The sequence below is a fragment of the Eleutherodactylus coqui genome, chromosome 9, assembly GCF_035609145.1.
Source record: "Eleutherodactylus coqui strain aEleCoq1 chromosome 9, aEleCoq1.hap1, whole genome shotgun sequence".
Classification (NCBI taxonomy): domain Eukaryota; kingdom Metazoa; phylum Chordata; class Amphibia; order Anura; family Eleutherodactylidae; genus Eleutherodactylus; species Eleutherodactylus coqui.
This window is the reverse complement of record NC_089845.1, coordinates 45,041,364-45,066,792: the sequence shown is the minus strand read 5'-3', so window position 1 is coordinate 45,066,792 and position 25,429 is coordinate 45,041,364. Positions and strand designations below refer to the sequence as shown.

Below are 25,429 nucleotides of genomic sequence, written 5' to 3'. Positions count from 1 at the left end.
TATATTTTAAAAAAAGCACACACACTAGGGCTTGACAACTGAGGCGGCCGGCACTGCCCCAGCAACAGGACAAACAATACGTAACACTCAGACACACAGAGGGAGAATGATAGTCCCTGGTTACTAGTCATAAATAAATTGCCTAGTCAAGTGGGTTAAGATTGAGGTAGCCCACTATATAACCAGCGTCCCCAATATGGACACCCAATATAATACTGATTAAATCGACTCAGTAGTTAGAGAGTGAAATACATCACCACGTCCGTCAACTATATAGTCTAACCCTTCTAGCTCAACGTGTTTGACCTCCAATAAGGCGAATCCTCAGAAGGTACAAGAGCTTACGTTGAAGAGACAGACTAAAATTACTAACACTGAGAGTCTCTAATGGAGATTCAAGTCTGAGAATCCTGCCTTTGTAATGTTATAGCAGGGACAAGAGGGGTACAATCATCCGATTAGAGGCAAGATCTGTGCCACAGTCACAGTGGTATGCTGTCCATACCTACATTACAGAAACTGGTTAGGTAGCCAGAAGGGGGGGGGGGGGGGGGGGGGGGAGAAAGCAGTTTTCCAAAAAGGCTTCTTTTTAAAGGCTGTCAAGACAATCCCTAAATGAGCCTGCTGGTAATGCTAGTACATATAGTCAACATCCCTTCCTTCTAAAGAGACCCCCCCCCCCTACAGATCTTGTCACTATGCAAAAATAAAAAAGGAGCAGCGCCTCTGGCCAGGGCATGGTGCCCTGTAGGGACACCACACCTCAGTTGTCAAGCCCTAGTGTGTGTTTTTTTAAAATATATCTACTCAATTAAATCATCTATGCGATTTTAACAAAAGTCTAGTCTGTGAAGGGCTTCTTGTACTTATTTAGACTTTCGGCACTCTGAATTATCCTTAACCCAGAAGGGGTTGACAGCCTGTTCTATATTTACCCACAGTTTAGATGTGGTGTGGTGGAAAAAGGTCTAGAATGCAATTACATATGGTAGCCTTCTGGTACAAGTTGAGGTTTGGCAGGCCTGCTTCTCCCTGAATTTTAGGCCTTGTCAAGGTCTTAGAACGGATGCGCGATGAGGAGGTTTTCCCACACAAGTCTAATGAACAAATTTTAAACTTCTCAAAGTACTGTTTGGGTATATTCCGTTGGAGAGTTTGAAAAATATATAGTATTCTAGAGAGAACAAATATTTGATCTGGGTTGCTGGGAAGCTGAATCTGCAAGTATTAAATTGAAATGGAGGTCAGAAACGCTATCTTTTCTCCTTAGAGAGCACCTAGACGGTGAGTGAGGAGACTCAAAAGGCCATTCTTGCTTCTTTGGGTATTATTTCATCTCCCTTATTTGCATATTACCCAGATGAATGGCCTTTTCTCCCTAAGGAGAAAAGATAGCGTTTCTGACCCCCATTCCACACCTCTCACTAGCAAAGCCAGTCTCCTGCTGTACACGGATGAAGAGCTAATAACCTTAAACAGCTGTCTGTACATGGAGTCTGGATTTGCTTTTAATTCCTAGTCATTGTTACAAGGCTTGTATAAAGAGTCTAACTTTGTCTTGAAGGAATGCTACCTTCCAATAGGTGGCACTGTGGCGGCATTATTCCATATTCCCCAATTTGGATCGAAACATCTAAAAGCATTGGCCAGGGACTATTAACAATATCAATAAATCTGGTGATGACAGAGTCCTCACGCTATTCTATTTAATAGTGTTAGGAAAGTATTGGCCTGACAAACATGTTAAAGGGTTTTCCCACAATCCATTAGTAAGCTGTAGCATTGAACTCCGTGAAATCACATTAATATGTAACCTTATTAAAATATGCAAGCCTCACCTGTATGTTTATAATAAGGGTTTATTCGTTGTCCTCTAAAGTGAACGTAATAGAAGAAGCAAGAGTTATTCATACTACAAGAGTTCTAAAATCTATACGTTGTGTAATGAATGTTAATGGGACTAGGGTTAGACAGAAAAGAAACTTCACAGCTTTGACTTCCTTTGGAAAAATTGTTGTAGGGCGTTGATGGCGTCCTCCGAATTTATTCTTTTACTTAAAAGTTCAAACTCCTTTGCACAAACAGCATGAAGTTTTTCTTTCTCCACGTTGCGAATCAGTTGCTTGGAAAGGGCCAGGCACTAATGGAAAACACAATAATATTAGTAATATATTATATAAATTATACACCAAACTCCATGTACTCTGGCAAATACCTACGTACATTTTTTGGCAAAGCCGCGTAATCTCTCAGCCTGGACCAAACTTCTTGCTGGAAAGTAGCATCAGGAAAGACTTCAGTCACCAAGCCTACATTGCAAGCTTCCCAAGCAGTCAGGGTCTTGTTGAAAAGTAGCACCTCAGTTGCCTGGATTGTAAATATACTCCATATGAATATTGACTTTGTAAGTATTTAAAATGCATGTATTTCAGAATAAAGGTCTTGTTCTGTATAGGAGATTGAATTTGTGATGGAGGCTCCAAATGCAGTTAAAGGGTTTTTCCAGAGAGAACACCATTTATGACCTATCCTCAGGATATTTCATCAATAGTTGATCGACTGGGGTCCGTCACTTGGGACTTCAACTGATTAGCTGAGCAGGCTTATGCTGTCAGTGCCGCAAATACACAGAGGTCGGAGCGAATTCTTTGCACTGACCTCTGTAGTGGCTGGTGCTTGTAACTGCAGGCATGGCTCGCGCTGATTTCAAGGAGACAAAAACCTGCAGTTAAACACCAGCCACTACACAGAGGTAGGTGTGGAGACTTCCACTGCTTCCTCTGCAACCTCTGTATTTGCAGCGATAACAGCATGCTCCCGCTCAGCTGATCGGTCGTGGCCCCGAGCGAGGGACACCAGCCGATCAACTATTGATGACCCATCTTAAGGATAGGTCATCAATAGTATTCTCCCTGGAGAACCCCTTTAAATTACTGGAAAGAAATAGCACAGCATGCAGTCAATGGAGTCCATTGGGCACTGTTAGTGTCCAGTATATGCTGATCTTATACCCCTATCAATTTTCTAATTTTGATAACCTCTCTGGATATTATAGTCCACCCATTCCATTTATTACTTTAGTTGCTCTGATATGTCCTTATTTAGTACCGGTGCCCAAAACTGTCCACAATATTCCATGTGTGGTCTGACCAGTGACTCGTAAAGGGGAAGAACAATGTTCTCTTCATGTGCCCGTAGACCTCTTTTGATGCACCCTATGATCCTATTTGCCTTGTTAGTGACAGACAACATTTTATCATTTAACGTTACTGATAAAACTTGTTTGATGGACTTGGAACTCTTAGAGGAAGACAGTTCTCTGATCCCAACAGAAATATATTATAACTAGAGATGAGCGAGTATACTTGGTAAGGCACATTACTCGAGCGAGTAGTGCCTTAGCCGAGTATCTCCCCGCTCGTCTCTAAAGAGTCGGGGGCCGGCACGGGTGAGTTGCGGCGGGGAGCGGGCGGGCGAGAGGGAGATCTCCCCTCCATTCCTCCCCGCTCTCCCCCGCTGCTCCCCGCCGGCCCCCGAATCTTTAGAGACGAGCGGGGAGATACTCAGCTAAGGCACTACTTGCTCGAGTAATGTGCCTTAGCAAGTATACTCGCTCATCTCTAATTATAACATTATGTAACAGAGTTTTAAAATCTGGTTGAAATTAAGTAAAAAACAATAGATGCACATCAAATAATCTATAGAGTTGCACTTCTATTACATTCTAAAAGCAATTAAAACAGAAAATAAAGTTCCGAAATCCGTTTTTAATTAATATTTAGGTACTTATCGGATGTCTCCACTGAAAATTTGTGACTTACCTTTGCCAAACCCATAATCTTTGGGAATATGTAAGAAGAACATCCCTCGGGATATTGTCCCAACTTGCTAAATGGTGTATTAAACGTGGCCTATATTAGAGAAATAAGATGATCAAAAATCCCAAGTGTTACATATAACACCATGTATATACTTGTCGTAAAGCTCTTCATACCTTTGGTACTCGACATCTTGAGCCTGCACCATTTTTGAGCATGCAAACGTTTGGTGATTATCTAAACTTTCTCAAACTGATACTTCATGCAGACATCATCTGTGTTGATGTAGTTTACCCATATAACATTTTCTCCAAAATCATCATGTGAAGTCAACATTCAGTAAAGTGGAAATATTAGACATATATGAACAATGAATGAACAATGAATTAAGGACTGGAAAGGTTTTGATTATTACGGCCCCATAATGTATTCGCCCTCTTTGCAGCAGTTTAGTCAATATACACTAGTGAAACACTTGGGTTGTCCTACTAGGACAACCCCTTTAAATAGGACAACCCCTTAAACCATCAATATCCTTAAATATTTATAGAATTGTTCGTATGGGAAGAATTGTATCAAACATTTTAAATTAAGTTTCTACAGATCTATTAGAAGCTCCTACACAGTTGTTTTCAGATATTTTATTGCATGGAGATCTTAGCTGTCTTTACACATGTGACTGACTTAGGACCCTTTGAGACAACTGTCAAGCACTTGAGTGCCCAACATTCATCCCAACAGTGATCGATCCAGTGCTTTCACTGAATGGAGGTGGAGTGGGGCAGTGATCTCTTCCAACCTCCATTCAGAGTAAACAGGCAGTTTATAGATGGACTACCTGTTCACATGGGCCAATCATCAGGCTTTTATGCCTGTATAAGACGGATGAAGAAGCAAATAAATCATTAAAATGGTCCTAAGGCACCTTCCACATCTGCAGATATGCCATTTCATTCTAGAAAGTTTCATCCAGCATGCCGGAAGCCGGATGGACCCCAATAAAGTCAATGGGGTCTGCCTAGCACTCCTCAGATTCAGCACATCTGGCAGTTCTGTTATTTTTACTGTTTGGCGCCAAATGGAAATCCTGCCGAGATCCGAAAGAAAGTGTAAAAAGGGCACTAACCAACAAATTCAATTATCTCAGTTGTACCAATATACAAGTAGTGAAGCTCCTAGCTGCTGTACACGGCATATAACATAACATATTGCTACAATATACACACTATTGCCACCTTCTTGATGAAATGGCTTACCTTATCAGAAGCATACACTAGGTCGAAAAGGCCAAGCATAGTTGTGGCAATCCCAATTGCAGGCCCATTTACCATTGCTATAAGAGGTTTCGGAAAATCAATGATTGTATGCACCATCTCTCTATTAGAAGAATACAGTAATTAGAAGAATACAGTAATTAGAGAATCAGAAAAAAAGTGCCTTCTCCATTTTTGCATATTATATAAGCTTTAGGTACAAAATAATGTTCAACAATCCACGGAATGACTTGGCATACAATATTAGGCATTCTGGAGTCAAAGTGTGGAAAGTTGGATACCTCACTGCCCCTGAGCTTTCTTTCATCGTCTCTTCAAGATTTCCTGTGAAAAGCCGAAGAGCATTGCTCAAGTCATTGCCACTGCTGAAGTAGTCTCCATATCCTGTGCAAACACAAAAAGAGGTTTAGAGCCATTTATCCTCTTTAGGCCGTATTCACACGAGGCTATTTGTGCACAAAAAACTTGCAATGCGCAGGAAATAGAACTAATTGATTTCAATGGGATAGTTCACATGGGAGTATTCTGCGTATGCATTCCGGTTGCACAAAAAAATACGCAGCATGCTCTATTTTCCTGCATGTTTTTGCAGAGAAAGAGCACATTTTGAACTCATTAAACTAATTGGTCATTTCAATGGCTGAGAGAATCGTTGCATAAAAGCGTGCGCAAAAAGTACCAGTAAAAAAAATGCACTGTCGCACGCAGCTACGCAATGCCATTCCACAAAAATGCAACTCAAATGTGCGTGAAGATACACATATGCTTGTGTGACTCCAGCATGGACCATCTAGAATCCTAGGTTGTTACTTCCCGGACATTTAACATGATCATCAGCCATAGCGAAAAAAAAAGTGTGGAAAGATAGGGCAAGTCCTAGCTTTTCTCATCCACACTACTAAGCCTCCTATGTATGCCGCCCTGCATGGACAAATACAAGGAGCCATAGCCCCTTCCTTCTCATGATCAGTGCGGGTCCCAGGTATTGGACTTCACTGATCACCAATTGAAAAGTCTAGATAAGGGTCAGTTCACACTTACATTTTAAGGCTGTTGTCTCTGTTCTGTTTTTTAAAGAAGAGAAATGGAATTAAAAAACAAAAACACTTAAGTGGTTTCCCCATTGATTTCAATAAGTTAAAAAAAAAAAAAAAAAATGAATGCTTTCAGTTTACTTCTGTTCCATTAAGTTTTGTTTAACTGAAACAAATAGCGCAGTCTGCTGTATTTTGCTCCAGGGGAAAAAAAAACGCAACTGAAACACAATGGAACTGAAGCAAAATATAAGCATTCAATTTTTGAAACCCCATTGAAATAGTAATGTAAGACCAAAAAAAAAACGACATGTCAATCCAGTTCAGCAGATTTCTTCAGTGTTGATCCAGAGAAAGTCAAAAACCCCCAATGAGGTAGAAGCTATTTAGGTGGGGTGGGGGGATTCCTTCCAGACTCCAGTCTGGCAATCTGTTAATCCCCGGATCACTGACCCTTCTGAAGAAATCAGTAATAGAACATATAATATGCGTATTTTGGTTTTAATTTGGTTTCTCTGCTCTAAAAAGAGAACAGAGAGAAGGAAGCGCTAAAACTCAAGTATGAAGTGGCCCTAACCCCTTCATGGGCCACATGCACATGGCAATGCTGTTAGCATGAACCCCATACAGAGTCCTGCAGATCTTTGAAGAAAAAAGTTCTATTACTTATTTTTTATTGATTCATATGCAATTCAGGAGAACAACATTCCACAGACTTCCAGTTTTATACAGAAGCATGCCGGAGGACAGTCTGGGCTCATAGAAGTCTATGCGTTCTGTATTACATAATCATAAAATTCTGCATTGGGCCATAAGTAATGGTTGATATTTGGTGGCAATACACTTATATAGCAGTGCTTATTAACTGGCATAATCCGCAAATACAATCCCTCTTTATCGGATGTTTGTGTTGACGTTCTCTCTATACATTTATTTCCTTCCACACGCAAAAAGCTCTTACAGGTGAAATGACTTCCTGTCTCCAGTATTGAGGCCGTTTAGGTGTCACTCAATACCAATTTAGATAAGATGCATTGATGAATACATCATCATGAGCTAATAAGTAGATGCCATACCTGTAACTACTGTGAATACAGAATCATCTTCTCCAGCCTCACGCAGTGCAGAAGTAATGCCTTTGTACATCTGCAATTAGAGACATTGTAGGTGTTTTTGGCCTTTATACTATGTTCACAATTCCTGGAAAGATGAACCCGATATCCCATTCGATCATCACTCTCGGCAATTGAAAATCCCAATTTCTAGTGTCTGATTAAAGATAACCACGAATACAAGAGGTCTTATGGACGCTACTTGGTTGGAACTGTATTTCTCGATTCCCAGAAAAGTCTCCATTACCCCATTCCTGCAACGCGCCATGCACTTATGACGCTGTAACTGTATGGCACAGGTTCAGGAACTGTACTTAACGCCATCTGGAGCGGATGTGAGCTGTAACATACAGCTGACATTCTGCTGCAAAGGCTGAGATTGGAGTTAACTCTGACCCCAGCCGTTTAACCCCCAAGATGTTATTGCGAATACTGACGGTGATACTCAAGTGGTTTTACAGATGGAGGGGGCTTCTGTAAGCCCATTGGTACAATTATGGGGTGCTGATGTGTTGCCATTGTAGCTGGGGGCCTAGCAACGGTCCCCAGGACTGCAGTGTACAAGAGTCAAAGCACTGCCTGTCAGTAGCCCACACGGACAGACATAATACATAAAGTATTCGTAACAACCATTTTCTAAACAAAAAATGCGATATTTATGTTACAGAATGAACTCCATAAAAATGAAAACTAACACGTTGCCAGAAGAGCTGAGTTTAGTTTATGATTTTGCCTACAGATTGTATTCATGTACCCCTAAAAAAGGTATAAATGAAAACTACAAACTGTTCCACAAAAAGCAAGCCCTCATAAAAATTCCAGCAATGAAGTAAAAAAAAAAAAAAAAGGTTTTCGAAAAATTAGTATTCAAAAAGTAGAATAGTAAAAAAAAAAAAAAAAAATATATATATATATATATATATATATATATATATATATATATATATATATATATATATATAATTGCGCAATTGTAATCTGTGGAAAAATTAAGGATGTGTTCACACCATATCTGAGGCTCCGTCATGGGTTCTACTCCCAGGGATCCATCAGGATTACCAAAGACAGTATCCAGATAGAACCACAGTATGCCTGTCCAAGTACAGCACCTTACATGGACATCACCAACATGTCAGGCCTAGTCATAATTAAGATCCTCAGTGGACAAGTAGACATCATCACTGGGACGCCAAAATAGGGTAAATAACCGTATTAAAAAAATGGGTATGGGAGCGCCATTTCTAACCAACTTTGATGTAGCAGACCCAGCCTAGATGCAAGGCAATTGCCTCGATAGGAGCAGCCTCATTTCAGGAACCTGGGGGGCCTAACCTGTTCCTAGATGAAGAATAGTGAAGAGGTTTAATGCAGACTGAAAGAGCAATATAAATAACTGTATTTGGTAGAAGCAAAGAGGCCCCACATAGAATTAATAACCACAGGTATTTAGTTGACAGGGGTCCACTGCCTCACCAAACACCTCAGGCAGGACAATAACCAGCACCCGTGTAGAGGCGGGGCCGGAACACACTTTCATTGTGGCTAGGGGAAACACCAGTCTGTTGGCTAGTCAGACTATACACAACAGGAGATGTTACTGCAGGGTTGTGAAGGACACGTTCTACACGAAGTCTACTGAGAAATTTGACAGGCGACACCCCAGGAACCTTCTTCAGTGCAGGAGGAGTCATTCACCGGAGTGCAGTGCTGAATGAAAGGGCACATGTGCCAAAGGCTGCAGTCACGTGGGCTGACATGACGGCACTCAGGCTCCACTTCCCAAGAACATAGGCTTTCACTTTTGCAAGCTTTTGTCTCCATTTCAACAGGCCTCTGTCTCTTTTTGCCACTTGTGCCATACATAACAGTGTAATTGACTGTTATTCTGCGAGTCCTTATGCTGTTAGGGCTCAGTCACATGGGCGTTTGTACACACGTATCATCATCAGCGGTCCGCGTGGAAAAACGTCCATATCACAGACGTCCGCACCTGTCAAAAAAACAACGTATGGGTGGCAATGGAGCTGGTCATGTGGATTTTCATCCACATGCTATGCGGGCATTTTTCCGGCCGGAAATACGCGCGGATCACCGCCCATGTGACTGAACCCTTAATGTATCTTCTTTTGGCAGTTAAACCACAAACTGTCAGTGTTATCTTCTGCTTCTAAGTGGAAAACCCTTTTATATGACATTTGAAAATTATACAAGGAATATTTTTAATCCCTTGAGGATGCCTTTTAAAAACATTTCACATCATTGGATTCCGAGTGTCGCTACTTTGTGACTTTTTCCATACACAACGCTGTATGAGGGCTTGTTTTCTGCACAACCGTTTTTGGGGTTTTGTTTTTACTGTGCTCAGGTTCTCCCTCATTACTCTAGCGGGTTCCGGAATATGAGAAATTCTGGTCATTAGGGCATACATTAGATTTTAGAAGGTAGACATGCAAATTATGCAGACAATAGACGACAATCACCACTTGTTCTTGCTAGGTATGATGATAGTGTAATGTTCTGATAGTGTAATGTTTTTTGAAAACAGGAAGGAAAAACCAGATGACAAGAGGGAACAAAGATACAGCGGCGACGTATTCTGGCCCAAAAGATAGTTCCAGGACTATCTTTTGGGCCCAACGTAAAAACGCCCGACGCTGTATTGGCCTTGCTGGGCATTTTTACGTCTCAGAAATACGCCCATGTGATCTGATGCATTGGATTCCAATGCATCAGATCACAGCGCATATCAGTCGGCCGTGAAAAAGCCCGGCTGATATGCGATCCTGTGAAAGAAGCCAAAGACTGCTTTTAGACAAGCCGATTCTTGCTTGAATGAGTGAGTGACGCCGCTGTTTGTCTAAATAGGCTGAACGAGAATGAGCTGATACATCGTTGGCCCGTTCAAATGAGAATCTTCAGAATCATAAGGTCTTTCACATCTATTGTATAAGTGAATGAGAAAGACTGAACAAGCGCTGTTCACGCTGAATTATAAGTGAAAGAGCGAACAATGGTATAAACTGAGCGACGAACGAAAAGTGAGCGATCATCATTCACTTTAGCTTGTTTGAACGATAAGGATTCTGTCTAAAAGAACCTTTAGGGCTCTTTCACACGGGTGCTGCGATTTTTTTTCGGCGAGAGAGATAAAAAAAACAAAAAAAAAAACAAAAACACATGAACGGGAGGCAGTCGTGACCAAGTCACGGCTACATCTCCTGTTTATGTGCTTGTTCAGACGGCCCAGGTCTGGGGAGTATATGCCGGGCCTGGTATACCGTCAGGCGGGGTTGGAGAGTTTAGCGCTGCTAAACTCTCACCCCTTTCCCTCCCTCTCCACCCCTTGCCGGCTGTCTACAGTGAGAGGGGGGCGGGATGGGGCTAGAGCTGGTGTGCTAATCTCCCTCCCCTTCCCTTGCCAACAGTCATCAAGGGGCGGAGTGGGGGAGAGAGTTTAGCAGACTTGCCTCCATTTTTCTGCAGCTTCCATAGGCATCTATGAGACCGGCAGCCGTGTTCTGGCCAGAAGATAGTCCTAGATCTGTCTCTTCCAGCCGGCGTAAGGAAGGCTGACTGGAATGCGCACTATATGCGCCATCTTTGCCGGCCATTTTTACGCACTGCAAAAATGGGCATCTGAACTGAGGCATTGGTTTCCTTGAAAACGGGGCCGATATACAGTCATGTGAATGAAGCCTTATTCGGGACACGTTGGATCCAAGCTGAACTCTGCTCTAATTAAAATCACCCATGGGCAAATGGGAAGGAGTGCAGAATGGAGAGATCAAGACCTTCAAATGTACAATACACATACAAGGTTAGCCAAAACAAAGTGAATTAAATGTGTGCAGGTACATAGTACAAAGCTGATTTGTTGAGTTTAGCTTAGATACTACATGCTGTGTTAATTTTTTAGCCTTAGGCTCAAAGGGAGGCAGAAATCAGTGAATTGTGCTATCTGAAGAGGTTGCCTTGCCGGGGCAGATAGACTCAAAATATGTTCAAAATGAGTACTAAGAATTTCACATTTTTATAGTATATATAGCAGTAAAGGTGGCTTCACATCTGTGCTTGGGGGTTCCGGTTTCCTGCTCTGTTCATTGAGCAGGAAAGGGGAATCCTCTGGCAGAACGGCTCAGTCTTTTGATGGAACCGAACAGCCTCAAATGGACCCCATTGACTACACTTTCCTCCGTTCTCTTTCCACTCAGCTGCTCTGCTTTTTACAGAAGAAAAAGTGCTACATGCAGGGCTTTTTCTTCCGGTATTTTGCGCTGGATCTACGATGGAACCTCCAGCCGGATGTGAAGCCACCCTAATGCAATTCAAACTTCATATATTTAGCATTGGCATATGTCTTGGAACTTGTAGAGTGCAGTCACAGCAAAAACAATTTGTTACCTCAAAACTTATAGCATTCTTTTTCTCCGGTCGTTTCAGCACTATTTTAGTGATGTTATCCAGGTGGACAACTTCAATGTTCTCATATTTTGAAGGCGCCATACACGGTACCAGGTGGACATTCGGTTTTCCCTAAAATAAATCAAAACAAAAATGGATTTTAGAGCTCACTAATCCTCATTAAATGAACAAAAAACAAAGGCAGCTCTGTGATGCACATGGCACACAGCTTAAGAATCGCAAGTAAGTTAGGCTACATGGGCAACTTTCAATGCCTCATAAAATAGCAAATGCTGATTTACTCTATATAAAGTGAAAGTGCTAAAAGCTTCATTAGTATAGGGAAGAAATGATTAAGCAGATTACAACTGTATCCTAGGTAGGAAAAACGGAGATATCTGGATTGAAGGATATTTTGACTAGTCAAAGAGGGCTTCTGGTGGCTAAAGAAAAAAAAACCAAAAAAAACAAAACAAAAACACAACTGTTAGTTCTCCAGGCTTGGGTTTGTCCATTGTGTCTGTTATTGCACTCTGAAAAACAGTTTTGGAAAATAACAGGTTTTCGAAATAATGGTTTCAAATGCTATTTAGTTAAATGATATTGTTTTTGAAAAGTCTGTCATCATGTGCTGTTAGTCTTACACATATACAGGGGGTGGACAAAAGTATGGAAACACCAAAGCTGTAGTCTGCCTTTTTTCATCACAACCCTACGCATTGATCGTCTGTCCTCAAGTCACATTTCTGTCCACGCTGGTGTTTGTTGGACTTTTGTTTTTCCAAACTTACTGTATCATATTCTTGGATACTCTGCCTTGTGATATAGCAAAAACTTCTATCTTTGTTACAGAAGCACCTACTATATGGGCCCCAACAATTTGGCCACATTGTCAGCCATGAGCTGGAGATGTCTGATATAATTTACACCAGTTTCTGGCCTAAAATTATACTCAACCCTTTCATGACCAAAGGTCATTAAAGTTGCTGTGCCAAGGTCATATTCTGCAGTTCTGGTATCCACTAGAGATTAGCGAGCACCAAAATGCTCGGGTGCTCGTTGCTCGAGTTGAACTTTCTGCGATGCTCGAGGGTTTGTTTCGAGTAACGAACCCCATTGAAGTCAATGGGCGACCCGAGCATTTTTGCATATGACGTATGCTCTGCTAAGGTTTTCATTTGTGAAAATCTGGAAAACCTACGAAAGTGATGGGAACGACACAGAAACGGATAGGGCAGGTGAGGGGCAACATGCTGGGCTGCATCTCAGCTTCCCAGGTCCCACTATTAAGCCACAATAGCGGCAAGAGTGCCCCCCCCCCTCCCAACAACTTTTACTTCTGAAAAGCCCTCATTAGCAAGGCACACCTTAGCTAAGCGCCACACTATCTCCAACCAAGCACAATCACTGCCTGGGGGACCCACCCCTGCCTCTTCTCCTGGGTTACATGCTGCCCAATCCCCCCCCCCCCCCCGCACGACCCTGCGTCCGCAGCACACACAAAAGTGATCCTGCGCAGCCTTCAGCTGACCTCATGCCACACGCTGCCTTCATAGCCACACCACCCTCATGTCTATTTATAAGTGCGTCTGCCATGAGGAGGAACCGGAGGCACACACTGCAGAGGGTTGGCAGGGCCAGGCAGCGACCGTCTTTGAAAGTGTGGGCGATAGCCCACAATGCTGTTGAGAATTGATAATAGATTGACGTTCGATCTTCATTCCAATCCTGTGCCACCTCCGTCAGGAGCTGCAAACGTGGGCATAAAGGGGACTCTGCTGCCAGACCAGCACTTCTACACATCTCCACAATGCAGCAATACTCGGTGTGGGCAGTATGTGAGCAGGCCCTGGGTCAGCCTCTGTCCCAGCAAACACCTTGTGTGGCCCAAGGTGCTGCGAGTGACATAGCAATGGGGACTCCATGTGTCCACACACTACTCATTCTGTTTGGGTGTCGGATACCTCATCAACAACGCAAGGGGTAAACCATCTACACTCTGCACCCTACCCAAGTCTGTCAGTGTTTTGGGGACAGACAGGTAAAACACCTCAATGGGAAGTCTGTGTGCACCCACAGCATGGGTGGCTCCCAGGAACCCACAGATGGTACATAAAGATATCCCACTGCAGTGCCCCGGATAGCTGAGGTTACGTTAGAGAAAATACATGTTGGTTTCGCCCCACACTCCATGCCCTAGTCCAGTGTTGGCGAACCTATGGCACGCGTGCCGGGGAGGGCACGCGGAGTCCTTTCTCTCGGCACGCGTGCTGTTCGCTGATATCACCCGGCCGTCGGCACTGCAGAGAGAGCTTCCTGCCCTGTCAAACGTAAGGCAGGGCAGCGCTGACTGCAGAGTGAACTTGATTGCCGGCACGCGCGGTCTTCTAGCAGCTCCTCGTACCCCCCCGCCCCTCCACACATCAGGCCAATGGGAGCGCTTCCTTACTCCCCTGTCCCTCCTATAGCGGGAGATTTAAATAAAGCCCAGACGGCAGCGGAGGTGAAGGAGATGCCGGCACGCGCAGGCTGTTGTCTGCTCCTCATATCCCCGCCCCTCCGCACAGCAGCCCAATGGGAGCGCTTTCTACCTCCCATGTCAGAAGTAGTGCGGGGATTTCCAATGCAGAGCCGACAACAGCCTTCGCTCAGTGAGTGCCCGTGGTGAGAGAAGCAGAGCGGAGCTGCAGCAGTAAAGAAGAGGTTTAAAAGAAGATCCTTGCTGCCTGGGTTAAAGTAAGAAGCGAACAGCAGTTACTGCAAAGATAACTGCTAAACACATAAACACGGGCGTTTTGGCATTGCGGTGTCCGCCTCCGGATTCCGCAATGCAAATACTGCACATAGACATGCTGTTGGAAATCAGTTTTCCATGTCGCCGAGCGAAAATCAATTGCGACTTTTCGCTCGCGGATGGAAAATCGCAGCATGTTGTATTTTGGCCGCCTGCAGACGGGCGGGTCGGATCCGGCAGCGAGAATTCTCGCCGCGGGATCCGACCCGAGCACCTGCAGGGACCAGTGCGTACGCACCCGCGCCCCGCAGCTCCGGCTGTTTGATGTGCTGGCTTGCTGGGCAGACCGGATCCGGCAGCGGGTGAGTGACATTTCTGCGAGCCCTGCACAGAAATAGAGCGTGCCGCAATTTGTTTGCTGCGCGATATTTCTCTCGGCCAAACCGCGGCCGTCTGCATAGGATTGCGTTTGTTAACGCAATCCTATGCAGGCTTCCAGCAGCGGAAATTCCGCGGGAAATCCCACCGCGGAATTTCCGCTCATGTGCAGGCGGCCTTTGGCAGAACGCACACAGGTGGATTTGCATTGTGGAGTCCACAGCGGGCGTCCACCTCCGAACTCCACAGCAAATACCGCCCCATAGCATGCTGGGGAAATACGTGGTTTCACTTCCATGAGCAGAAATTGATTGCGATTTTCCGCTCGCGGAAGAGAAATCACAGCATGCAGCAATTCTGTGAGGGCTACGCACGGATGGCTTCCATTGAAGTCAATGGAAGCAGCTTGTCCTGCGGCCATTCCGCAGTCATAATTACAGAATGGCCGCAGGACCTGCGTCAGCGTGGCATAATCTGTACTGCGCATGCATGCTGGCTGGTAGAGCCGCAATACAGATTATGAAGAACCCGGATAGGTACGCGGGGATCACTGGCGAGGCACAGGGTTGATTCCGCTGCGGGATCTGACCCGGCTATGTGCAGGTGGCTCAAAGTTCACGTTTAACCCTGTAATGACGTGGACTCGTTTTTTTTCCCCATTTTCGTTTTTTCCTTTTCCCTTTTAAAAATCATAACTCCTTTATTTATCCATCGACGTTGCTGTATGAGGGCTTGTTTTTTGCGGGACGAGTTGGTCAGTACGATTACAATGATACCAAACTTGTATAGTTTTTTTTGCTGTACTACTTTTATTTTTTTGTAAAGACATCTAATTTTGTAAAATTATTTTCTGCCGCCATCATCTGCGCACAATAACTTTTTAATTTTTCCATCAACGTAGTTGTACGAGGGCTCATTTCTTGCGAGATGTCCAGTAGTTTATTTTAGTATCATTTCGGAATACATACGACTTTTTGATCGCTTTTTATTGCATTTTTTTCTGTGAGACAGGGTGACTGAAAGTGCATTTCTGGCGTTCTTTTTTTTAAATTTTTTCGGATGACGGTCACCATGTGGGGTAAATAATGTGCTACTTTGATGGACGCGCATCCAAAAAGCAGTTAAAATCTGCACGCTGTCTATTTTGAAGCGGCCCTGTCCTTTTTAGAACGACGGAGGTAAAATCATACGTCGTGATAAGCCCCGCCCCCTGACATGTTGGCACTTTGCGATAAATATGTGGGTTTTAGGTCGCAGTTTGGGCACTCGGACTCCAAAAGGTTCGCCATCACTGCCCTAGTCAGTCTGGTTTTTTTTTTTTTTTTTAAGTGCCAGGCACACTCCGCTATGGGAAGTCTGTGTGCACCCGCAGCATGGGTGGCTAGCAGGAACCCACAGACGGTACATAAAGAAATCCCATTCTGTTGCCCGGATAGCTGAGGTTACGCGAGAGGAAATACATGCTGGCTGCGGCCCACACTCCATGCCCTAGTCAGTCTGCTTTTTTTTGGGGGGGGGGGGGGGGGGGCAGATAGGTAGAACACCACGATGGGAAGACTTAGTGCACCCAAAGTATACACAGACCCCTGTAATATTCCTGTAGCAAAGGTATAAGCTGACCCCAGTAACATTTCTGTAGTAACAGTATAGACAGACCCCAGTAACATTTCATTAGCAGAAGTATAGGCAGACAACTAACATTTCTGTAGTAGAAGTATAGGCAGACCCCTGTAACATTTACGTGCCAGAAGTATAGGCAGACCCCTATAATGTTTTAGTAGCAGAAGTATACGCAGACCCCTGTAACATTTCAGTAGCAGCAGTACAGGCAGAGCCCAGTATTAGTAACATTTCTGTAGTAACAGTATAGACAGACACCAGTAACATTTCTGTAGTAACAGTATAGACAGAGCCGAGTAACATTTATGTAGCAGCAGTATAGGCAGAGCCCAGTATTAGTAACATTTCAGTAGTAACAGTATAGGCAGAGCCGAGTAACATTTCTGTAATAACAGTATAGGTAGACCCCAGTAACTTTCTGTAGTAACAGTATAGGTAGACCCCAGTAACATTTATGTAGCCGCAGTATTGGAAGACCTGTCCTCAGTTGGCTTAGCAAACCAGGTGGGGTCAGTCACCTCATCGTCCAACAGCTCTTCCTCCGAATCCTCTGTGCGCTCCTCCCTCGGACTTACTGCCCTTACTACTACCTCACTGATAGACAACTGTGTCATCATCATCGTCGTCCTCCTCACCCACTGAAAGCTCTTGAGACAGTTGCCAGAAGTCCCCAGCCTCATCACCCGGACCCCGGGAACTTTCCAAAGGTTGGGCAGCGGTCACGACAAACTCCTCAGGTGAGAGGGGAACTGTTTTTTCCCAATCAAGGCAGGGGCCCCGAGAACAGTTCCTGGGAGTCTGCCTGCTCATCAGAATGTGTCATTTTCATGGAGTGAGGAGGCTGGGAGGAAGGAGGAGCAGCAGCCAGAGGATTCAGAGTTGCAGCAGTGGACGGCGTAGAAGACTGGGTGGTCGATACATTGCTGGATGCATTTTCTGCCATCCACGACAGGACCTGCTCACACTGCTCTGTTTGTAATAAAGGTCTACCACGTGGACCCAAAAATTGTGATAAGAAGCTGGGGACCCCAGAAACTTGCCTCTCTCGCAATCCCGCAGCAACCGGCTGCGATTTAGCTAGACCAGGAACTCAGTCTGTGCCCACACCCTCACTTGGACCTCCGCGTCCTCATCCTCTAGCCCTACCCCTCAGCATGGTGTATTACGAATAGAGTAGACAGAGCGGTGTGAATATTTATGGAATTATTGGCGTACACTTTCATGCTGACAGCGGTTATGTAACACAAACTCCAGGCAGAAACAAAGAATAAGGAAGGCTGCAGAAAGGCCTAGCTGGGTAATAGTGAGGCACTACAACTCCCTGCAGCCAGGCAGTAAAATGCACACGATCACAGGTAACCCTAAGAAGGATCTTTTAAAAAAATTTTTTTGAAAAAGAACACAGGCTATATAGCGTGTATATGACTTTCCCTCTATCAGGGGCTGTCGCCGCATGCGGTGCGTGAAGTTGATGGCACACACAGAGCGGTGTAAAAAAGCATGGAATTATTGGCGTCCAGTTGGAGGCTGACAGAGGTTATGTAACGCAAACTGCAGTCAGAAAAAAAATTATAAGCAAGGCTGCAGAAAGGCCTAGCTGGTTAATAGTGAAGCACTACAACTCCCAGCAGCCAGGCAGTAAAATGCACACGGTCACAGGTAGCCCTAAGAAGGACCATTGGGGTTCTTGTAGACAGGATTGTACACTACCACTGTCCCTGCCTCACCAGTACTGCCTCTATACTCTGTATAATTGACTGCAGACTTAGAACGCTATAGCTGTAATAGCCTGCAGAGCCTGAGATGGAAACAATTTTTTTTTTTGGTGCAAAACTGCTCCCAGCAGCCACAACAGTAATGCACACGGTCAGATGTGGCCCTAAGAAGGGCCGTTGGGATTCTTGAAGACGCCAACATTCCCACCTATAGCACCAGCAGCACCCTCCCTAATCTCTGCCAGCGCGTGTCTGAGGCGAGCCGCGGGCGGGACCGCTTTAAATACTTGGTGGTCACTTGATCTCGCCAGCCACTCACTGCAGGGGGGTGGGATAGAGCTGGAACGTCACAGGAGGAAGTGGTAATGCCTTCCCTGCATGTCTATTGGCCAGAAAATGGCGCTTAACATACAGGGAAGGAAATGGAATTGACTCGAGTAGCGCGTGGTGCTCGTCTCGAGTAACGAGCATATCGAACACCCTAATGCTCGAACGAGTACGCTCGCTCATCTCTATTATCCACACTTTAAAAAAAAGAAGACTATTGTTCTAGTGATATATCTACATACATAAGAGATTGTTTTTTTGCGGCACCATGGAGTGAGCAGTAGGGGAGACAAGCTATGTCCTCATCGCTCCAGAAACCACCCGTATCACAGCTGCTGACTTCGTTGCACCCTCAGTACATACACTGCTTCACCAGTGGGACCAGCCGGGGTACAGAGTGTGTGACAGTGGCGCCGGCTACGGAGGTAAAGTAGAGTAAGGCTGCATGTCCACAGGCGATGATCACACTGTGTGAAGCGTTACTATGGAAAGCGCAGTGCCGGCGACCACGAGTGGAGAATCATAGCGATTCTCCCTTGCGAGATCTGTTAGATAGGCTCACCGCTGAGACCTGTCAGTGCTCCCCCATAGTGGAATATCGCTAGCGATATTCCATCACTGCCGTGGACAGAGGGCCTAAGCCAGCTCACTGAAGGCTGACCCCGCTTAAAGGACCAAACCGAGGTAGGAGACCTCAGTTCTGCAGCCTGTCACTTGCCTGTCTGCTGGGCGTGTCTAGGGAAGGAACAGTGGTGCGGAGAAAAGTGCACCCTCTCCCCCTCGTGGTGACAGCGACTATCTTGAGGCGCATGTGGAATGCTGAGAGTCACAGGAGAAGAAGTGGGCTGGAAAAAGTAGCTGCAGTGCTGGGCTGAACATACAAAGGGTCAGAAAGTTCAGTGCACAGCAGAGAGAGGAAGGGGAAGGAGTGAAGGAGGAAGAGAGATAAATTAACCCCTCATCTGCAGAGCGCTGGTCCAACTCTGCTATACCAGGCAGAAGGAAAACAGTGATTGAGAGAAGGGACCATAGGAGGGAGCGGCTTCAAATTTATATACGGACGTATTGTGCATGGTCCTAATTACAGTACACCAGAAACTAAAGTCCTGTTCAAACTCTCACTTCAAACACAGAATATATATATAATGAAAACAAAGATTTAATGGAAACAAAAGGTTTGGTACTGTGTTAGCCAGTAGAGCAAAATGTGATTGTTCCCAGCAAGAGAAACCAAGTACTCTTATAGATATGGTACCTTTTAATGGCTAACAAAAACACAAGTTATAGCGAGCTTGCGAACCTCTCGGGCTCTTCGTCAGGCTAAAAATGGAATAGATCTGAAGAGGTGTGCATATTTATACATGAGGAGAAACAGGGCAAAGACTGAAAGTGAGGAGAGGATCTCATTGCCACACAATTAATCACAGAAAGAGAGAATTACCTGTGGCCGAGCACTTTTCTAACCATGGACATGACATAGGAGATATGAGAGTTTTGATATTGAAGGGTGGTTTCAAGTCACAAAACTATAGAAGAATTTAGAAATATAAATTGATAACTTTTGACATGCTAAAAAGTGGGTTAAATTGTTCCCCAGGATTTATGCATGAACGGGAGGTGTGAGACATTTATTATACAAATAAGACTGCTGGTCTGGTGAAAACCCCCATCAACAGTAATTCAGGGACCATAAACTTATAATCCCTTATCAGTGTCTAGTTAAAAATGTTTGTGCACCTCTTGCAGCATTCCTGGCCTTACAACCTCCCCCTCCCCCCCCCCCCCCAACAGTAATTCAGGGACCATAAAACTTCCACTCTGTTATCAGTGCCTAGTCAAAAGGTTTGTTCTCTGTTGTAGTATTCCTTTTAAGTGCAAACAAATCACATCCATGCCTGTGCCTTGTCATAAGTGTGTGTAAATATTCATGCCCCTTCAGACCTATTTTATTTTTAGCCTGACAAAGAGCCTGAGAGGTTCGCAAGCTCGCTGTAACATCATGTATTTTTGTTAGCCATTAAAGGTATCATATCTACAAGATTACGAGGGAGGGAGGGACAGACAGACACACACTTTATTCTTAAAATGGGTCATAACAAAACAAACAAATTTAAACGCAAAAGTAACCCCAAAATGTGACAACTAAGGACGGGACATTGTCCGCTATGCCCCCTGCTTCTCCTACAACACAAGGGCATAGCAACCTCACAATGCAAGAAACCGTAGTGGATTACAAAGGTCTAGCAATAGAGGTGGAAAAATTAATTTCTCCCGACATTCAAGAAGCTCTAGAGACTACAGTGGCTGGCTCCTTACGCCAGCCTCAGGAGGTGGTCGCACAACATGGAAGCCGGCTAGAGAATATAGAACATGAGATGGAGGCTGTGTCGTCGGACTACAACTTTACATCTTAAAAAGGTGTAGAAAACCTGCTACGTGACAACAAAAAGTTATGGGACCGCCTAGAGGACCTAGAAAACAGGTCCAGACGACACAGCTCGCACATTACAGGCGTTCCGGAATCTTACTTACAAATGGACTTGTATCAGCTATGTGGACTCACGATACCCAACGCACTTGGGATTCCCCATGCTTGTAAAGTTGAACGGGCACACCGATTGGGTCCAGATACTCAAACCACATCAGATAAAAATCTTCCCTGCACTAGACTCGCTCCACTCCAATCCATACTAAATGCGGCAGCTAGGCTCATTTTTCTATCCAGCCGTTACTCAAACGCCTCTGCACTATGCCATCATGCCCCAAATAACTTCCCCATTGCAAAGAGGTTTTACAAAGGGGCGTTCAGCTATTATAAGTATACAGAAAATCTTGACAGTCCTCGATGACATTAAGTTGCACCCAACAGATCATCCCTCCCTGACTCTTCTCACGATAGATGCGGAAAAGGCATTGGAGGATGTCTCATGGCCATGGTTGATGGAAGCAGTTGACATAATGGGATTCAAAGGCCTCTTTTGCATATATATATATATATATATATATATATATTCATTCATTCTTCTCCTCAAGCGCTAATCTACACACCGGGTTACCTTTCCCTAAGATTTCTTCTACAGAAAGGTACCAGCCAAGGGTGCCCCCAATCTCCACTATTGTTCAACTTAGTAATTGAACCGTTGGCACGGCTATTGGAAGGGAACAAAGATCAAAGGTATCAAGGTCCGTGGTCGGACAGTTAAGACTGTTATTTGCAGACGATATATCTTGTTAGCGCTTGCACGACAGCAATACGATTTACCGTGGGTCTTTGCTTTATTAGACACCTTTGGGAAACAGTCAGGATTCAAGGCAAACAGCACAAAATGTGAACTGCTGGACATTTCTCCACAGGGGAAAACAGCTGATCTAGATCTTAAAAGATGTCCTGTCAGTATAGCAAAAAAATTCTATCAACTACTTGGGAATATAGGCAAGAGGCCAGAAGCCCTACACACACTGAACTATCCCCCAATATTACTGAAAATAACAAAGGAATTGGATAGATGGAGAAACCTTCCGCTCTCCTTGGGCAGATGTCATTTAATTAATATGATCAGATTTCCAAGGCTCCTCTACCCATTGCAGACAATACCACTCTTACTGCAGTGCCGAGATTTGGGGAAACTGCATACATCATTTGTGGCCTTTATATGGGCACGAAAACGCCCCCCCGTGTTGCTTTTAAAGAGTTGATGCTCCCCAAGAGCAGAGGAGGACTCAATTTTCCAGACATTTGCATAGATAATTTTGCCAGCCTTATGAGACACTCCTTTTCGGAGGAGAATCTTCAATAGCCAACATGTTATACAATGGCCTTTGCTCTATGTCCTGAGATGGAGAAATCCATGCCAGCACAGTAGTTACATCTGTACGCTCAGAGAAATAGGTCCAGAAGCTACATCTGTACGCTTGGGCTATTCACAATTTTTAAGTACAGGAAACTCTTCTGTACCTTTTCTAGGCTTTTACTTCTTCTGTTTCCCTCTCGTAACCTATAATGCACATCCATTTCTTCTTCTTGCTATTAATTTCTTTCTTCACTATATTACTTTATGCATACAAACTCTCCTCTTTTGCTATGCAAACTATTTCTTTCTTCCTAGATTACTACATTAACTGGTTCTTTCCTTTTATTGTCTGTATAAACTAGCTCTCATGCTTTCTCTCTGGCTTTTCAATGCAAACTTTTTTTTGTACTCACACGTCTGCTTTCTCACTGCACTAACTTTCTTTAGCTCTGGTCTTTACGTCTGCTCTGTTCACTAGCTGGTTCTCTCAGCTTCTCCTTAACTTCTACTTCCTCTATTCTCACTCAATTCTCCCAACCAAGCCATGAGGAGAGGTTATTCTCCAATCACAGAACAGCTATCTCACTGTTACCTGACTAGCCAATAGGGTACAGTGTGAGTTACCAGATAGAATATGTATGAAGAATATGTATGAAGAACAAACATTTAACAAGTAGTACACACAGTTTAGTAAAACAACTGTATTGCCTTCTGTAGTGAGACACTGCACATTGATGCCCGACAAGTTAGTGTATTCGACATAGAAACATTCAAAACGAAAGCAGCTGAACTTAGTAGTCTGGTTAAAGACAAATTCATGAGTTTTACCTAGTTAAGAAACAAGCGTATCATCATCAATTAAATCAATTAAACAGTACTTCGCTCCTTGGGGAACTATTGTCTTACCTTTGAAAAATTGTCCATGGACTCCCTCATAGTGCACTCAGAGTCCATCTTCTTTATTTGAGGAGTTGGAGACGGGTTCTGTAGTTACCTGATTTCAGAAAAATCTGATATTAACAAGTGCTGTGGATAGGAGCCGAGATTGAGCGGACATTGATCATAGGTCAAAGTCTACAGATATTCTACATGCAATATTTAACTGGAGTAGAAGGTTTTCATATGAACCCTGTAAAATCCTGGCTGCCTGCATGGAAAACTCTAAGGAAAGATGAATTTACATATGGTAGATTTATTGCAAAAAGGTTTGGTGCCGTGTTAGGCACTAGACCAAAATGTCATTTATCCAGCAAGAGAAACCAAGTAACCTTGTAGATATGCTAACATAAATACATGGTGTTAATGCCAGCTTCCGAAACAACGCAGGGTTCTTCTTCTGACTTAAATGAAATAGATCTGAAGAGGTATACATATTTATTTATACACACATTGTCAGTCATCCAGAGATAGGTGGCGCCATTGATACTGCCCAGTGTTTGCCAGAAACCATTTCCAGGCACTTGGTTGAAGAACATTTGGTCTTTGACAGTCACCATCGCTTGCAGTGGTTTTATAAACAACTAAACAGGACTGTAACAGATTAGAAGGTTGTGTTCAGTGATGAATCCAGTTTAAGTTTGGGAAGTGACGACGGCTGTGTTTGTGTATGGAGACCTAGCGGTGAGCGTCTCAATCATGCGTTTGTTGTGTGGCACACTGTCCCCACTGCTGGTGTGATGGTTGGGAAGGGGGTACTAGAGCCTCAATGTCTGACCATATCACATCTTGTATCCAAGCTTGGGGTGGTACAACATGGTACTAGAGCCCACTACCCGCCCGTACGACATCTTGTATCCAAGCTAGAGGTGGTACAACAGGGTACTCAAGCCTCCATGCCTGACCGTATCACATCTTGTATTCAAGCTAGAGGCGGTACAACAAGGTACAATGAAAGCCGTCCAACCTGCAGCCCATCTGCAATTGACAATTCGGATAGGCCGCGAATACCTGCGTCATCGCCTAGCAACGAGGTGGGAAAAACATTTAAAAACAGTACTGCGCATGTCCAAGCCAAACATCCACAGCCATCCGTAATCCAGAAAAAAGCAAGTGTGTGTGGGAAGGGGGGTTAAAGCTAAAAAAAAAACAAAAAAACCCTGGGCGGATTCCACACGGAGGATACGCGGCAAAACACGCGCATTGTAAAGCATGTTAAATCGTTTTTTCGCTCACACTCCTGCGTATTCTGTGAGTGGAGAAAAAAAAAAACAAAAAAAAAACGACCGTAGCATTTTGCGGTTTTGTTTTTTGTTTTGCTATTTTGCTGCGGACTGCACCAGGGAGACCTCCATTGAAGTCAATGGAGGCATCTGACCCGCAGCTCCTTCACAATTAACATTGCGTATGGGCTGCGGGTACCCGCATCATCGCTAAGCAACGACATGGGAAATACAAACAAAAAAAAAAAAAAAATATATAGAACTGACGGTGAGCCTCCGCGGTTATATGCAACACAAGAAATTGAGGTCCGCGGGGTCATTTGCTGGGCTCACAACGGGAATCCGCTGTTGGGTCTCCTGTAAGCGGGATCCGGTCGGCCCATGTGAAGCCGACCTGAAACTATTAAACACATTTTTGAATGTTGAATATTTCCCATTTCAAACCTTGGTGGTTTTGTATTATGGTTTTCTTCTGCATGTTTATGTGAAACATGCAGTTTTGTGCTCCAACGTTCTAAAAGACACTTCATATTATGTATTGTGGATGCCATTTGATAACCTAATTATTACATTGAACAAAAACAAATTGTATGTGTCTGGAATCATCATGGACGTACAGCATATATGATGCCTTGCTAGCAGATATCCATCCAGTTTACCAGGTATTCTAGAATTCCATATATATCTCACACTGGAATGAATCTCCGCACGGCACTAGCCGGTAATCACAAGAGATACAAAGTAGCGGATACTGTTTAATGGCCAGCTGAGAACATGCGACAAACAAGGATCCCGCACTAAAGTACTTTGGTTTGTTCATCAGGCATGAAGTAAACTAGTTAGTATTCACATCCTTGTGACCTGCAACACAATTCCTTCTCGACTGTATAAACATCGCAGCTATGTAGGAGGATCAGATGCAAACTCCTATGCTGCAGCGCAGAGAAGACGCCTGCAGTCCGATACAATGTATCGTTTTCCAGCATGCAGGTCGCTTGCAGTTACAAATGTTACTTACCTGTAAAAAGTTTTGCCGAATGAGCATAGTCCAGAAAAAGAGATTGCA

General features: G+C 44.1%; 1 protein-coding gene across 2 annotated transcripts; it reads right to left on the bottom strand.

Annotated features, from left to right (window-relative positions):
- Positions 1–1,841: 1,841 nt before the first annotated feature.
- Positions 1,842–25,429, bottom strand: LOC136578771 (enoyl-CoA delta isomerase 2-like). Of its 2 annotated transcripts, XM_066578939.1 has the most exons (9): positions 25,382–25,429; positions 23,111–23,198; positions 11,640–11,771; positions 7,203–7,272; positions 5,374–5,476; positions 5,075–5,195; positions 3,822–3,911; positions 2,224–2,367; positions 1,842–2,140 (listed from the first exon to the last, which is right to left on the bottom strand). In XM_066578939.1, exons 2-9 carry the CDS (start codon positions 23,156–23,158, stop codon positions 1,985–1,987), a joined length of 864 nt encoding a protein of 287 aa, XP_066435036.1. In that variant the 5' UTR covers positions 23,159–23,198; positions 25,382–25,429; the 3' UTR covers positions 1,842–1,984. The 2 variants fall into 2 exon arrangements, with proteins under 2 accessions (XP_066435036.1, XP_066435035.1); XM_066578938.1 differs by lacking the exons at positions 23,111–23,198; positions 25,382–25,429 and adding an exon at positions 19,132–19,285.